At 44.9% G+C, this 17429-nt stretch overlaps 2 protein-coding genes and 1 pseudogene across 2 annotated transcripts; 2 read left to right on the top strand and 1 right to left on the bottom strand.

Annotated features, from left to right (window-relative positions):
* Positions 1-754: 754 nt before the first annotated feature.
* Positions 755-1571, bottom strand: LOC123439463 (annotated as a pseudogene).
* A 5267-nt stretch (positions 1572-6838) lies between these two features.
* Positions 6839-9942, top strand: LOC123441451. Its single transcript, XM_045117883.1, has 3 exons — positions 6839-7685; positions 9099-9202; positions 9288-9942. The coding sequence occupies exons 1-2, from the start codon at positions 6839-6841 to the stop codon at positions 9146-9148; spliced, it is 897 nt and encodes a 298-aa protein (XP_044973818.1). The 3' UTR covers positions 9149-9202; positions 9288-9942.
* A 542-nt stretch (positions 9943-10484) lies between these two features.
* LOC123439462 lies at positions 10485-13757 on the top strand. The gene is made up of 3 exons (XM_045116173.1): positions 10485-11628; positions 13244-13376; positions 13485-13757. The coding sequence occupies exons 1-2, from the start codon at positions 10500-10502 to the stop codon at positions 13333-13335; spliced, it is 1221 nt and encodes a 406-aa protein (XP_044972108.1). The 5' UTR covers positions 10485-10499; the 3' UTR covers positions 13336-13376; positions 13485-13757.
* Positions 13758-17429: the final 3672 nt, after the last annotated feature.

Raw genomic sequence — 17429 nt, 5'->3', positions numbered from 1 at the left:
TATAGCAATTGCCGACATGTGGCGTAATACAGAGAAGAGGGACTTTCTTCATGCCCGCTCAAGTATACTCTCTCCGTTCTTAAATATAAGTCTTTTTAAATATTTTACTAGAAAGCTACATACGAAACAAAATAAGTCAATCTATACTTCAAAGTATGTCTATATATATTCGTATGTAGTTTCCTAATAAAACCTTTTAAAAGACTTATATTTAGGAACAGAGGGAGTATGTTTTAAGTCTTCAACTATCACCGGCGCATGTGCATGAATTTTTCCAAAACTAAACATGCATGAGTGACGTACAAGGCTTGGCCGGCCCTAGACGTCCTTGGAGCATGCTGCTGGCCATGCATGCTCAATTTTAATTAGCCCGTGCCCCGTGAACATGTATGATACACATGTTGATGGAACGATGTGCCTCTTTACATGCATGTTGGATTAATCTAGGCTAATTAACCACACACGGTCCAATAACAGACATATATAGGTATACAAAAATGGAAATAGGACAGCCATAGAGATAGTACCACCACACCATATGTATAGTTCAACAGAGCAGACTTGCGATTTTAGAAGGTTTTGCCACAAGACAATTCATTATGCTATTATATATAACCAACTATATTAATACTAACAATAGTTTAACATCCATGGCTAATCAAATGCAATGTCTGTTCTTCTTCATAAACTGAGAAATCATATAGGAAGCACCATGCAAGTTGCAAGTTGGGATTGATCCATCTGCTTAGAAGAATTACAGCCTCTCGCCACGGATCCTTCTAGCCAGATGAACGTCTTTGGACATTATGGTTACACGCTTCGCATGAACGGCATAGAGATTGGTATCCTCAAACAGTCCCACAAGGTATGCTTCTGCGGCCTCCTGTAAAGCAAGCACTGCATGGCTCTGGAAGCGTAGATCAATCTATGGATGTAGCACAGAAAACCAACAAAAAGCATCGTCAACATAAATATTTCTTATTTCAATTAAACTGCATTAGAGATTTTTTTTGTCTTGTACACCTAACTAGACTTATATACATGGACATTTTGGAAAAGGATTGAGCCGGATTCAAGTGTATGTCAAGCAAGCCCCATAGAAGTACCTTGAAAACTTAAGCAATCTCCCTCACGAGCCTCTGAAAAGGTAGTTTCCTTATGAGCAGCTCAGTACCCTTCTGATACTTACGAATTTCACTACAAGAGGATGTGTATGAATGATACGAACATCATAAGGTGCAATAATAATACATGTCCTAAAATTGTATATGTTGCACATACCGAAGAGCAACAGTTCCAGGACGATATTTGCGGGGTTTCTTCACTCCTCCAGTTGCTGGAGCTGTTTTACGAGCAGCTGCCTATCGTCGCAAAACAAATAATTAATTAATTGTCAAACAAATTAACAACTATAACATACAAAGTGATATATCATATATTATTTACAGTATTATGTGGTAATGCAATTAGTAAAGATAAACACTAAGAAATATTACATAGAAAGCCCTAAGGTGTTTTGTGGGAGCCTTTCCTCCGGTGGACTTACGAGCTGTACATTTGGTTCGAGCCATTCTGCAAACAAAAACAGTGATTAGTGCATAAAAATTAAAAAAATCACAATTAAAAGTATAACACAACGACAAATCCTTTGTAGGACATCTGAAACAAATGTAACCGCTCAGTCTCATAAATTTATTGTTTGTAAGACGTGTGGGAGGCCATAATATTGAGACTTCAATTAGAAATATATCTTGGATTGGATACTTTATAAGGGGCGTGTAAGTGTAACAATAGAGTTCTGTTGAAAATACTGTAATAATTTATCTTTCCATCAAATTGAGTTTTTAGGTGTTATAACTTATAAGAGGAAGTTCAAGTATTTTTTGATGGATTTCATGAATGACTTCTAGATTTTGAACACAATAAACCATGCATCAACATAAATCTTTCAACAAACAAGTAAAGACTATAACATTGTGACTTGTCCTTTGTAGTACATCTGAATCAAATGTAACCCCTCACTCCCCTAAAATGTGTTGCTTTTGGGACATTTAAGATAAAAATTTGAGACCTACAAGAAATATATGTTAGATTGAATATTTTACATGTGATATGTAAATGCCAATAGTAGATGTTTGGAGTAACACAAATTTTTGTACCAAGTTGAATTTTTAGGCATCGTTATAAAAGAAAATTTTAATTTTGCTTTGATGAATTTCTTCTAATTTATCGAAATCAAGCTTCAAATCTGAATTATTTGCTTGCCCCCGATTTTCATTACTTCTTCCGTCATTGCCCATAGGCCCAAAGACACATCCATACCCCAATGTCACAAAGAACGGATGGCGATGATGCGTGCTAGGGAAGAAGTGACGACGATATCGATGATACTTGATGTCTCAACGAGCTGCTCTTTGGATAGGGGGGGGGGGGGGAGGTATCTACTGTGTGTGTTACTGAACGATTGGTTAATGGAGACTGTCTTTTATTAATTAGTTGTTCAATTTTCTTCTGCTGGATTAATTAATGGACGAGGTAAATATTTTGCCTAATTTTCAGAAAGAAAAGAAAAATAGCAAAAGGATCACCGTCTAAACCTGGTAGTTCATATGTTTCGTTAATGGAGATCGATCAGGGTTAGATCAGCGACTATCAAGTAGAAAAACAGAGGTGCTCCATGGGCCAAGCTATATGCATGCATGATGAAACGAGTGACGACCAACACAATGAAAGCAAACCAAAAACTTACCGCCGGGAGAATCAATAAGGCTAAACCTGAACCAAAACAATTAGACGACCTGAAATTGTGTACCTCTCACGGTTGCACACCTAACACCTTGTGAGCTGCAACTCAGGCTGGTCGAGGCCGTCTTCTGTCTTGTGTGGGAGAAGCAGCGAGGGGCGGGGGGTATTTATAGGTGGTGCTAACGGCAGCGGGCACACGAACGAACCGACTTTAGGGTTAGAATACCCGCCGTAATTTGCGCCGTAGATTGATTGGCGCTGGCGTTTTCTGCAGAACTAATTGACGGCTGAGATCGAGGGTGACACGGATCGCCGTGCATGTATCGCGCCCTGCCATTGGCCGCTATTTTGACAACACGGATTGCGTTAAAAAATTTCTTCGTTTTGCGGCCGCTACGAATCATCCGATTGATTTTTCAGTAAATCAGTCGGGTCTTCAGCCATCCGTGGTAGAGGGTGCTGATTTTCATTTGGCAAAGCTTATTCGTGTGGAAACCTGCGCATTGATGTGGACTATATGGAACTGCATAAATGATTTAGTATTTAACAGATGCAACTCCACTATTTTGCAGGTTATTTTCAGGGCTACTGCCTTGATTCGCACGTGGTTATTACTCACTTCTGCGGAAGCCAGGGAACCTTTGGTTACTGGATGTGTCCGATGGAAGATGGTAACTCAGGGTATCTTTAACCGGTTTAGATGACGGCACAATAATAAGATAGGTGGATAGTCATCTAGGTCTATTATTATTACCGGTTGGGCGCGGATGGCGCTTTGTATCTTTTATTTCTTTCATCAGATTGATGTACTTGTTCTGGACTAATTTATTCAATTAAAAGGCTGCATGCATCACTCGATGCAGAGGCCGGGGCGATTCCTCCTTTTCTAAAAAAAAAGTCCTATCAAAACCCTCACAAAATGTTGAATCAGTCAACTTACACCGCGTCGCTCTCACGCAATACAACGCCCCGCGTGGCCTCGTCTTTCTGATGCAAAAAAAAAAACACCACCCACACATTATCCATCGGAGTCGGAGCACGAGGGAGCCATCAACGAGAGCTCCAATGCAGCTCCGTAGCCGGCGACTTGCAACTCCATTACAGTTGGGACGCCTGCACTGAGCGCTCCTTTGCATCTCCATAGTCGGCGACTTGCATCTCCACCACCAGCGTCGAGCGCTCCATCGCACATTCGTCGTCGGCGCCGCTCCGCCAGCGGCTTCGAGCGCTCCATTGCAGCTCTGTCGCCGCGTGCTCCATTGCAACTCCTTCACCGACGTCGAGCACTCCATTGCAGCTCCGTCGTCGGCGTCGAGAGCTCCATTGCAGCTCCGATGCCTATGTCGAACACTCGTCGTCGCTCGAGTACTGCATCAACACATGAGGTTGAATTGCAGCGAAGACGAGGTTGCAACACAATGTGATGGCCATGAACAAGTTGTTGTGTCGCATTCCGGCGATCGTGGACGTCGTTAGTGCGTTGAAGCACCGGCGTTTCGTCGAAGAGCGTTGTTTTGTATATATCGCTGACAGCACCTCCCGGTTCCCCGCTGTTGGTTGTGCTTGCCATGGCCCCCCTTCATGGACGCTGCTTTGCAGATATGCCGCCTCCAGCGAGGCAATAGAGGAGCTCTGGCTACTTGTGCTAGCGGCCGACATCAAACTCTTTCGATTTTCTAGCATTTGTGGTGGTGCTAGCCATGGCTAATCTCTTCTCGGTGAGATGTAAGAGGAAGAAAGAAGAAGAAAGGAGTGTAGGACGAGCTTCGTTAGAGATAGGATAAGGTTGGTATGAACGCAAAGTGGTGGGTAGTTTGACACAGTCACTTGACACGTGGAGAAGGAGACTTACGAGAAAGAAAGATAAGTCGGATGATTATAAACTTTTTTCTTTTTTTTCCTTGGTGAATTGTGATGGGTAAACTTGTCGAATTTTCGTTATAAAAAAACTTGTTGAATTTTCACGGCACGAGACTGCATGCATGGCATTCGAGCCTTCAATCGCTAGTAAAAACATACGAGCGCTCATTCATTTTTCATGCGAGAATTCAGATTCTGAACCGTGCATAGGAGCCCCTATTCTTCATGGTTTGGTTGAGATCCAAATTGATAATTTTCTCGCACCAAGCTTAAAATTCACCCACATTGTTCCTGCAAGACTGATGTAAGAAGTCATCTAAAAGAGGCCATCATGGTTCATGCCTAGACTTATTCAAATTAAGCAACATTTACATCATCCACAAGTGTTACTAGCAAGCAACTGGCTAGTGGGATAATCATCTCAAAATACAAAAATTCTTTTACGGTACGTAAAACTAACTAGTTATGAACCACGCCATCAATTTCTTATCTACATTGCACAAAGTCGACGTTCCTAATTGTCATAGCCACATCAACACACTCCACTTAGATAGCTGCTAAGGATCGCACCACAATATTTGCCGTGTACACAAGTTATTGTACACAAGTTATTGACCCTCGGAGAATCAAATTCAGCTTTGTGCAAGTGCAGATCCAATGTTGACCTCAAACCGCCGGTACGTTCTAACTCAGTTGACCAAACCCATTTCGTCATCCGACATGATATAAGCTGAAAGATTGTTGTACTAGAGATATTTGCATGCTACTCCCTCTGTTGATATATAGATATAAGCTGCTCTAACTTTTTCTTGAATCGGCTGAATGTGGACATGGTTTAGTGTGTTTGTTCTCTCATTTCAGTCTGTATGTAGTTCATACTGAAATATTCAAAACATCTTATAATAATAAACGGGTGGAGTATTATTTATGGATGAATTGTGTCATTTTTTATAATTACTTTGGGTATTGCAGGTTTGGTTTTCCTAAATGGACAAAATTTTATTCGTTTTATGTAAGTTGTATTCATTTAAAATGTATGCAGACATGCTTGAATGGGCGACCTCTAGATCACTATCGATCGATTGGTCCCCATCAATCCGTCGACCGATATGATGTCTGGTTTGAAGGACAATATGAAGATGCCCTAGGAGCATCTCTAGATATGTTAAAACCGCGTACTCTAAAAACAGTAATATATGGTTCCCTCTAAAAATGAATTTGCAGTACGGTTTGTATATCGACATAATAGATACTGTGTAAACTAATTAAGTTCATAAAAAAATCCGTGTAAAATAGCACAAAATGCCCTGACACATAAAAAGGAAAAGCAATTGGATCCACCGCTACTTGTGTTGCGGCAGCAACAGCTCGTGCAATGGCATGCGGCAACAACTCTTGCGGTGATAGCTCGCAACTCTTGTAGCGTCCTCACTTCCGTTGTCTCCTCCTACGGTCCGGTGATCGCGAGTTGTTCCGGGGAGGTGGCGTGGTGGCGCTCGGGGAGGATCGAGCAAAGGCGGCAGGGATGACCAAAAGACCATGGTGAGAGCTGAAAGTTCTCTTGCGTCAACCATCTTTTTCTTTACAAGTCTCTATAATGAATGCCTCCAATCCGGTAATATCTACGGGACCAAGCCTATATTTTAGGAAGACCTGTAAATTCTTTACAGAAGGAGGATGTTTTGCCATATGAATATATTTTCACGCCTTGTGTAAAACTACGGTTATTCAACATTTCGGGGTCTTTTTGGATGCTCTGACTAGTCATTCGGTAGACGCGACCAAGGCAGCGTAGCCACGTTAGAGGCGACACGCTTGTGACCGTGTATTCTTGGTGTACCGGTGCATCCATTCCATGGTAACTGCAACCCGAAAAGATTGCGATCGAATCAAACAGCGTCTGGTCTCTGCAGCCCAACTGCTTTGTTTGCCGCAGCCGCGCGCTACCCGACCACGATCCCAAAAGCCTCGCTACTTTCTATGCTGCGTGCCGTGCCAACAGTCGATCGATGCTACACTTTGCACGTTCCAAAGGCGACGCGTGCCGCTTGGCCGTCTCACCAGTCGAGCAGACGGCCGTGCCTTCCGTCGCCTGCCCCGAACACCACCGTAAAACCCCACTCGCCAACCGGGCCACGCAACCCCCACCACCACTCCACACCTCACCACCACCAACGCCGCGCACGAGCCACCGCGCCGGCTACCGAGCCAGCCTAGCCTAGCCCAAGCCGAGATGGCGTCGGCCGCCGCGTCGCCCGCGCCGGCGTGGGTCATCCTGGGCAGCGTGCCGCGGGTGCTCACGGAGGCCGCCGCCCTCCCGCCGGGCCCGGGCGCCGCCGACTTCTCCCTCGCGCTGCTCCCGCCCCCGCGGGTCGCGCTCCTCACCATCCCGCCGCGCATCTTCCCGTCCCGCCCCACCAGCGCCAGCTTCCCCTGCGTCCTCGCCGCCGACCCCTCCGCGGGCCTCCTCCTCCTCCACGCCGACCAGGGCCGCGCCACGGGCCCCACCGTCATCGACAAGCCCGGCTGCCAGCAGTTCGGCTGGCTCCCGTTCGTCGCGGGCTACTACGTGCTCGACGCCGCCGCCGGCTCCGCGCTGCCGCTCCCCACGCCCGAGCTCGTCTCGTACAAGGGCGACCTCGGCCTCATCGCCTACCCCGACGGCGACGGCTACTTGGTCGCCGAGCTCCAGCCCGTCTTCGGCAGCGACAAGGCCGTCCTCCTACGCTTCCCGTCCAAGGTCGGGGAGTGGGTCAGGGAGAGAGTCGCCTACCCGCTTCCGGCCCGCCTGCACAGCCCCCATGGCGTCGTTTCCTGCTACGGGAGGCTCTGGTGGGTCGACCTCTCCTGGTGCCTCGTCACCTGCGACCCCTTCGCCGACGACCCCGTCCTCACCCGTCCCACCAACCCCGACGTGGTCTACTTCTTCCTGGACGAGAACCTGATCGGCGTCGACGTCCGTGCTCGCAAGGTCGTCGGGTGCGAGGTCTACGAGCTGGTTGATGAGCCGCCGCGTGAAGGTGTCGCTTCCAGCTTAGTTCACGCCTGGCAGCTGCCACCGGATCTCACTCTCTACTCAGGTGTGTGCTAATTCTACTGCCCGTCCTCTTTGTTCGTAGATCCTCGTTACTGGTTTTTTACTGATTGGAAATTGTGAGTTTATGTGGCATTATTGTGAAAGAACAAATAATTTTGCCGATAACAGATGCAAATGTTAAGTAGCTTAACTACCTTGTGTTTATTGATACTGCAGATAGTCTTTTAGAGTAAACTACTCGTGTTTGATCATGTACATGATCTTATCTGTGTGAGGTGTATATATGGCTTACTATTTATGTGTGTGTGTGAGGTGCATATATAGCCTAAGCATATGCCCTATGTACATTTTTATGCTTAAATTGGTGTTTCTATACTCAGTTTGTTTCTTTTGTTTATCTGTCAAAAAACTTAGTGATGTTTATACACAGCTTCATTAGTCATTACATCTCATTGTAGTATATGTGTTTTCTCAGTACATGCAAGACATTGTATACAACGTAAGGATGCCATGGGCATGTGAGTTGCCCAGTCCTGTAGTTCTTTATGTATAATACTGCTAGGCTAGGCATGGCTTCTTACTGCCCAGGTGTTCTCAACTTATAAACGGTCTTTAGGAGTACTTCCATTTTGAGTTGATAGGGGATGCATGGGTCTACAGCTCAAAAGAAAAGAAAAAGATGCATCGGTCTGACACTTCCAGTGAGTTCTAACTTAGACACTTGTACTTATAACAAATTTGTTTGCATGAGTATATTATAAGTGATTTGTCACAGTGAGTTCTCAATTTATGCACATAAGGCAGGACGAGTATGCAAGTAATTTGTCGGAGTAAGGTCCTTCCATGGATTTCGTGTTGCTCCTTGAATTGTATGATGCAGCATGTTTGTGATAGAAGCTGTCTGCAGGAATCCTACACAAGTGTTTGCTTTTTCAAACATAGCCTTCTCTCTAACTTGTACCTAGTTTGCGGTATTATAATAATCATTTGCCTTTTATATTTTCGAGACTTGCAATGGCTTAGAAATATGCAAAATGAGTCAGTTGTTAGACATAAATACTTCATAGAGCAACCATATTGAGGTGAATTGCCATCAAGTATTCCTTTTGCGTTCTCATTCAGAAGATTCTCTGATGCGCTTAAGTATGTACATAAATGCAAATTTCTAACTGACTGTTGTTAGGGAAGTTCACATTACAATGCTACTGTTTTATCATAATTATTAGAATGCTTGTACTAGCTCCTTTGCTTTGTTTCCCTTCTGTTCCCATTTGTGTGACAAAGCCACAAAGGTATATTGTGATGAATAGACAGAATGAATGAGCTATTAGTCTCCTAGCTACTTCCAAGTTCTTACATCTATCCGGCGTCTGTGACCCATAAAACAAGAGTTTGATGGCCAAATGGCCTGAAGCTTATATGCATTTGCTGATATACTATGCTCTGTCCTCTGAAGGTTCTGCAAAGGAGACAGTCAACGACAATGGAATCTGTAAGATTATCTGAAAATGAGGAATGAGAAGCAGGGTTAACTTCTTAACAGGTGATGACAATTAAGAGGTATGCGTGCATAGACCACGTTAAATGTCTCTTACACTACTCACTACAGAATGGCACGCTAAATTTTGCATTCCCTTGGCTTCAGGTAGGGAAGCAATACTACATCGAAGTAACAGGTGGTTCTGACGCTGAGTGACCACTGGCCGGTTGGCGATGGCTGAAATGTTTCGGTGATCACTGTTTTGTTGAGACGCCTAGTACTGGCTTTTGAAGTTTAGCACTGTGCATGCTTGATCCCCCGTCTTGGCTTCAGAACTGAAGGCAGTATTGGGTCCTCAAAACCTAACGAAAAAAAGGGAAGAAACACCTCATCGGAGGGGGAAAAGATTGAGACAAAACATATGTTGGCGTGAACTCATTCATGCCACCTATGACCGTCCACATGCTGCCTCGCTCGCTTCCGACAAATTCAAACCGACGCAACGTCGATCGCCTCAAAGAGCTTAAGGTGGGAGACGTAAAGGCATTTTTAAGCAGGGTTTGCAATGCCGGTTTAAGAATCTATAACAATATGCAGTTCCTCTCGAAAGATTTGCATCGGCCCCTTCGACCAAGGACGCCTTGACAATTATACTCGACCTCTCATTTTTATTTTTTATTTTGTAAAGGACACGGAACTCAAGCGTTACCCTGTCCGAGTAGGTGCACCACTTCTGTGGGGTTTTCGAAATTGTGTGTGAATATGTCGAATTGATGCAAGTTCTTGCACCGTGAGTGTAATTAACTCAAAACATTTAAAAGGGTGTGTGTGTTTGAATGCAGTGGTTTTGGCCACTGCGACACGCTTGCCTATCCTGCCGGTCCATCCACTGGACGGGGGATGTTGAGCGTCGCCATGTCCATGACCGCTCCCGTCTTGACTGTATGCATCACTCGAGGCCGGGGCATGGCCTCCTTTTCGAAAAAAAAAATGACCGCTCCCCTCTGCTCCGTATCACCGGAAAAGATGGCGTCCAACTGCTTTGTTTGCTGCAGCCGCTAGCCGACGAACCCAAAAGCCTCTTTTCCCGCGGTTTGAATGGAGTCCAAGGCTGCCACCCTCGGTTGTGCCCAGACCACGTTCCAAAGGCTGCGATCTCCGTCCTCCGACGTCCGCCGTCCGACCCGTCGTCGCAGTTCCCTGACGACCCGACCTCAGCAGTCGAGCACCATCCGCCCGGTTCGCTCCGCTCTGCTTGGCCCCGACGGCCAGCATAAAACCCCACCCCGGTCGCCTGCCGGGGCAACGCCACCACCACTTCCCCTCGCCAGTCACCACCAACGCCGCGCGCGCGCACTCACGAACCGCCTAGCCAAGATGGCAACCGCCGCCTCGCCCCCGCCGTCGTGGGTCATCCTGGGCAGCGTGCCGCGGGTGCTGTCGGCCGCCGCCGCCGACGCCGACCTCCCTCCGGGTCCGGGCGCCGCCGACTTCTCCCTCGCGCTGCCGGCGCCACCGCGCGTCGCGATCCTCACCATCCCGCCGCGCATCTTCCCGTCCCGCACCACCCCCAAGAACTTCCCCTCCGTCCTCGCCGCCGACTCCTCCGCGGGCCTCCTCCTCCTCCACGCCGACCAGGGCCGCGCCACGGGGCCCACCATCATCGACACCCCCGGCCGCCAGGAGTTCTCCTGGCGCCCGCTCGTCGCGGGCTACTTCGTGCTGGACGCCGCCGCCGGCTCCGCCCTGCCGCTCCCCAAGCCCGAGCTCATCGCGCACCCGGGCCACCTCGGCCTCATCGCCTCCCCGGACGGCGAGGGCTACATGGTCGCCGAGCTGCAGCCCTTCCTCGGCAGCGACATGGCCATCCTCCTGCGCTTCTCGTCGCAGGTCGGGGAGTGGGTCAGCAAGAGCGTCGGCTTCCCGCTCCCGGCCCGCCAGCTCAGCCCCAACGGCGTCGTCTCCTGCTCCGGGACGCTCTGGTGGGTCGACCTCTCCTGGTGCCTCCTCAGCTGCGACCCCTTCGCCGACGCGCCGGCGCTAACCGTCGTCCCGCTCCCGGACGGCAAGGCGCTCAAGTCCATGGAAGCCTGGGGGCTGCTCGACAAGTACCGCTGCGTGGGCGTCAGCGCCGGCAAGCTGCGGTTCGTCGACATGTACCGCAACCGCAACAGCAACGGCGCCGCACAGATCAGCGTCTGGACGCTCGCCGACTATCCAGAGTCCACGGAGTGGACACTGGAGTACGAGGCCACCTTCACGGAGATCTGCAACCATACCAGCTACAAGGCCACTGGTCTGCCAAAGAAGATACCCGTGCTCGCGTTCATCCATCCCACCAACCCCGACGTGGTCTACTTCTTCCAGGACGAGCACCTGATCGGCGTCGACGTGCGCGCTCGCAAGGTCGTGGGGTGCGAGGTGTACGAGCTGGTTGAGCCGCCGCGCGAAGACGTCGCTTCCCGCTTCGTTCACGCTTGGCAGCTGCCACAGGCTCTCTGCTCAGGTAACTCATTGTACATCTCTACTGCATGAGTCTCTGATTCTTTGCCACTGGCTTGTTGGTGATTGGAAATGGTGGGGTTCTGTGGCACCGTTAAAAGGCTAACATTTCTGTTCTTGCTGCAAATGTTGAAATTTTCAGAGGCTAGCTTGTGTTCATTGATGCTGCAGGTAGTAGTTATGTTTTGTTTGATAAGTGTAAGGGGCTAAAAAATGAGCTTTTAGAATAAATTAGTCCTGTTTGAATATGTTCATGTTGTTATGTGTGTGAGATATACTAGTATATACTCCCTCCGTTTCAAAATTCTTGTCTTAACTTTGTCTAGAAATGGATGTATCTAAATACTAAAACTTGACTAGATACATTCATATCTAAACAAATCTAAGACAAGAATTTTGGGACGGAGGGAGTATGACTTATCAAGTGTTTAATACATACTAAAAAAGAGCTAATCCAGATATATACATATATACATTTAATTTTATGCTTAAATTGATGTTTATATATGCTTGCTGTGGGTTTCCATTCAAAGCTGTAAGGTCGTTAACTGCTATGTTATTCAGTTTTTTTGTTCCCTGCATCTGTTGATAAGCTTAGTGATCGTTTACACAGCTTCAGTAAATGGCATTGTATATGGTTTTCTCAGTAAATGCAAGACATTGTATTCAACGCTAGTTCCCTATACAATGTAAGTATGCCATGAGCATGTGAATAGCCCAGTCCTGTAGTCTTTGGGGATATTACTGCTAGGCTATGGCTGCTTGGTGCTTACTGTCTAGAGTTTATAAAAGGTTTTAGGAGTACATGCCTGTTGCAAATTGTTGGGCCTGTTCTTAGATGCATGGGTCCGACACTTCCAGTGATTTCTAACTTAGACACTTGTATTTATGTAACTTTGCCAACAATTTTGTTTGCAACGGCATTATGCACGTGAGGCAGGACTATGCAAGTGAATGGTCACAGTAAGGTCCTTCCATGGATTTCATGTGGCTCCTTGAGTTGTAAGATGCAGCTCCAACATTGGATATATTTTGAATTTTTCTGAAGATACTCTCTGTTATGGTTACTTCAATATATACATGTGTGTTTCTGATAGAAGCTGTCTAAAGGAATCCATATGCCAGTGTTTGCTTGTTTAAACATAGCATCCTTCTGTTCTTCACAGCACTCGCGGTAGTATATAAAGGCCACGTGTTTTTTGTTTTTGTTTTCAAGACTTGCGATGGTCGGATAATATGCATAGTGAGTTAGTTGTTAGACAGAAATACTGCATACAGCAAGCATATTGAAATGAATTGCCATAAGGTATTCCTTTTGTTGTTTCATTCGGTTGCTTGAACACATATTATGTTCCTAAAGATTCTCTGGTTGGCCTCACTATGCATATATGCAAATTTCAAGTTGATTGTTGTTGGCGGGGTTCGTCTTACACTGTTAATGTTTTGTAAGAGAATGCTTGTGCCATCTCCTTTATTCTTCTTCTTTTCCCTTCAGTTTGCATTGGTGTGACAAAGGTGTAATGAATAGGCAGAATGAATCAATGCAGTCTGCCCAATGTCTGATCCACAAAAGACTCATGAAACAAATTGGCTGATATAATATCCTTTGTCCTTTGAAGGTCCTGTGGAGAACACCGTCGATGGCGCGGTTGAAGAGCTGCAGCAACTGAATCTGTCCGATTATCTGAAAAAGGACAAGCTCATCTATTAGATGAAGATGAGGAATGAGAAGCAGGTTTAACTTATTAACAGGTGACGCCAATTAAGCTATATATACGTCCATCGACCACATCAAGTGTCTCTTCTAATACTGATATCATACAGACTCGAACGTTAAAAAAATTCTTTCCTCTGTTTCAGGTAGGGGAAGTAATACTACATCGGAGTACCAGGTGGTTCTGACGCTGGGTGACCTGTCTCGGTTGGCGACGGCTGAAATGTTTTGGTGATCACTGCTTTAGTTGAGACGTCATTTGGTGATCACTGTTTTTTTATGATGTAGCACTATGCATGGATCATGGATGATCCACTGTCTTGGCTCAGAACCAAAATTCAGTTCTCATGGGTAATACTGTAAGGCAGTACTAATTCAGTTAAGCTCTCGTTTCCCCTTTTGAGGGAACAAACAGTTAATCTTTTGTTTTGATTCTTGTTGGACGTTGCTCAGGCCTTTGATGCCGTGAGCCTGTCGCAAAATTCATCCGAGTGTGTGAGTGCGAGATGAGCCTGCTTATTGCGAAGGTTTTGCCAGAGTGGGACTTCTTCTCTTGATATCCAGCATGTGTGGACAGGCTTGATAATCTTCTCTTGCACCACGATGAAATTATTAAACTTCTCGACATTCCATTCCTCATTCACCTATTGTGCTTGATGCATGTCTCCTCCTTTGTGCTCATAGAACCCACCATGTACACTTGTCCAAAAGGTTTTGCCTCCTTTGCTGCGTGCCATCAACCGACCGGATGGCCATCCATGCATCAACAACCAATTCATCCTTTTTAAGTTGAAATCCCTCGCCCCTCCTGCGTTCCTATGGGTCCGCAGCCAACGACCACAAAGTGCATACATGACAAAGCGCGTACAACCCTAAATCCTTCTAGTATATCCTACAGTATATCTTGAGACCGCCATGTTCTTTTGGATGGCAAATCGACCAATAGTTGTTAACCTATGGAATTATTATTATTTCTATAAGTGAACTTTTGCAACAACTTTTAAACAAAACTAGTTGCTTGCCCGTATGTTGCCACGGAATAAAGTATACAATAGTAATATACAATTTTTTTTAATTCAGCAACTACCGAATAATTCAAAATAATATAGTTTTATTTGTTTATTTGAATAGTTTGTAGTACATGGCAATCATCTTGCAATCCACAAAGCAAGTGTCCTGATTTTATCTATTTATTTGAATAGTTTGTACATGGTACGGGGCTTATTTCTATTACTGCAATAAATATGACCTTGCGCTTAGCTTTCATTTAAGGTGACACCTTACGCTATGTATGTCTGCAGATCATTATCAAAGCGCACAAGATAAAAAGAAAAAAGAAAAATTATCAGTACAGTGCTCCTCACATCTGGCATCAAGCATTGATTACTATAAAATCACCTAACAAGCGTACATATATAGTGAACGACGGGAAGGCATATTAGAGAATTTTCACCACATGAAAAAGCCGCCCAAGGTCCACAACAAACAAACAATACTTAAGAATAGAATAACATTTGCTTAATATTTCCTCTGTTTCAATTTATAAGATGTTCTAACATCTTTCTGATTCGGATGTATATGGACGCATTTTAGTGTGCTTCATTCAATTGAGTCTGTACGTAGTCCATATTAACATATCTGAAACATTTTGTAATTTAGAACGAATGTACTGCAATTTATTTTATATTCATAACCATACTACTTTTTTTATACATTTATGTCCATAAAATTCTTATTAGTTGCAGACATTAGAATAGGGGAATAGGGCCACCCATTTGCTTTAGATTTCAAGATACTCGCACGCCAAAACAAAGAGGCATTAGAATAGGGACATGAAATCTCTAAGAACAAACTGACATGATACAAAATCGTTCAAACCAGCAAGCATATCACCATCATGAGCTCCTAATTTTATACAACCTCATCTGTCTCCAGTGCATCATCATCTCAACAACAAAGTAAATCATCCATTAAGTGCCATTGAGGCCTCCAAGTTATGATCAATGAAGAAATTCATGACAGATCTTGGCGACCCAATGAAGAATAAGCTGACAATATAGCTCTAATAGATGAGCAAGGCCCTAGAAGGCAACTCCTGTACGACAATGTTGGTGATATCATAGAATCCAACATTTAGTTTCTCACCATAGGTCCTAGCAAGGATGTGACCACCGAAGATAGTTTTGATTCCTACAAAGTTTAGTTATAACTGATTCCTAAGATATTTTGGTGCAGACAGAAACTCACAGAACTAACTTAGAAGGAAAGATAACTACCATATATTAGGATAATCTCAGTTAGGGATGTATGTGCACACATGACAATAACTTCATATATATATATATATATAGGAGTTTTAAGAACACGGGTGAGTTGAACACTGCTGATACGCCACAAGATTACTCGAAAGTCCAAATTCACTAAAGATAAGAGTCTAGAATGTCAATCATAAAAGCCATAATGGTATTGTATGTGCAAAAAGTGAAGAGAATAGAGAACCTTCTACAAAAAAGGACGACCTCCGCAATCAAGATAAAACCGATTACTCTGATGGTAACATGAGAATTGTGAATTGTTTTACACTTTGACCATAAAATTGTGCAACAAAATGTACAACTAAGTGATCCTCCCTATGTTGACAATAATCAACAATTGGTTGGACGTGTTGCAGAAGCATGGCTATTGCTGGGGTCATTTTAGAGTAAGATATCCTATAAGGAACAAGCTGCTAAATCTTAAGAAAGACAACAATAATCGGCGAACTGGAAATGATACTCATAGAATACTTATAGTTGCCTCATTGATTTCTTTAGTGTAGGTAACAAACATTAGAGCAGCCAATCTTTACCATATAAATCAGTTTATTCAGCTTCCTACCTATTTCACAATAGAAATTAGTTGCTTCTAGATGGTTTTCTTCATGGAGCACACAATGGTTGTTGGACCTGAGTCACTTTTATGCACATAGAAGAGAGAATCTTTGGGTTAGTACTTGGTAACAAACATCATCTAAATTACAATCCAAGAGTATAGAGCACATGGAAGATAGAACGGACCTCTAGCTGAGATGAGAACTACGTGCTTCATGTAAGTGTATTTCTTCAGCCTATATTCAGATGGGCTTTGATCCTTGTGAGGATTGTCTCTATCTGCTGGTCATCTCATGCGCCTAACCCAACTGTTCAAAGGAAAACAAATGGGGAGAATCACATGTATAACGCCATGCAAATAGGGGTATATAATAATTAGCTACAAAATCCTTAACATTGACATAATTATCAGGCTTTCTTGAATGCTATCCTCTAGCCTTTGAGAGAAAAAAAAAGTAGGGTAAGGAAAAGCTAGTACGAGCCATGAAATCTCACATCGATTTCTAACTAAGTTATGAAAAGATAACCATCTAACTCCTATGGTACAAGTAACTCATTCTTTATTATTAACTAACATCAGATTATAAAGATGGCTCTGGGGCATTCTTGCAGTTCTGCATTAATGAAAATTATCTCACAAACATGGAACTTCCCTTGAACAGTAGTCGTTTGTTAGTTTGTCAGTTTGGCAATGCGGAGGAGCAGCAAAGAACAACATCCCACTCTTTCTGTACAATCCAATGGCCCTTTTATTCCTGCACATCTACAAGAGAAGAGCATACCACATGTGAGCATGGGGGATTAGAGAGAGAAATGGCGAAGGGAAGACGGACCTTGTCGAGCACACTGAAGAGCTGCATCCGGGAGGCGGCGGCTCGTGTTCCTCCTGCCAAGCGCCGGCGGTTAGGAGGAGGAGGAGAAGGGGCCTGGATGCGGAAAGCACAGGCCTCCACCACCCGCAACATCTCCTGGTACGCCCCCGCCTCCGCCGCCGCCGTGCGCATCCAGCGGCGAGGGGAATCAGTGTTTTTAATTCTATTATAAACCCATGCTTTTCCTGATTGACATAGATTGCAATACGACTATACGAAGCACGTGATGGCTGATGAGAATGAGTGTGGAAGAAAGTTAAGCAACCCTACTAACTGGTTTATGCAGTCAACACCTGAGCCCTCAGACAAGAGACTGAATCCTGAACCATCCAATCATGAGGGGCGGGCA

The sequence above is a fragment of the Hordeum vulgare genome, chromosome 3H (assembly GCF_904849725.1).
Source record: "Hordeum vulgare subsp. vulgare chromosome 3H, MorexV3_pseudomolecules_assembly, whole genome shotgun sequence".
NCBI classification, from domain to species: domain Eukaryota; kingdom Viridiplantae; phylum Streptophyta; class Magnoliopsida; order Poales; family Poaceae; genus Hordeum; species Hordeum vulgare.
This window is presented reverse-complemented; position numbering and strand designations above follow the sequence as displayed.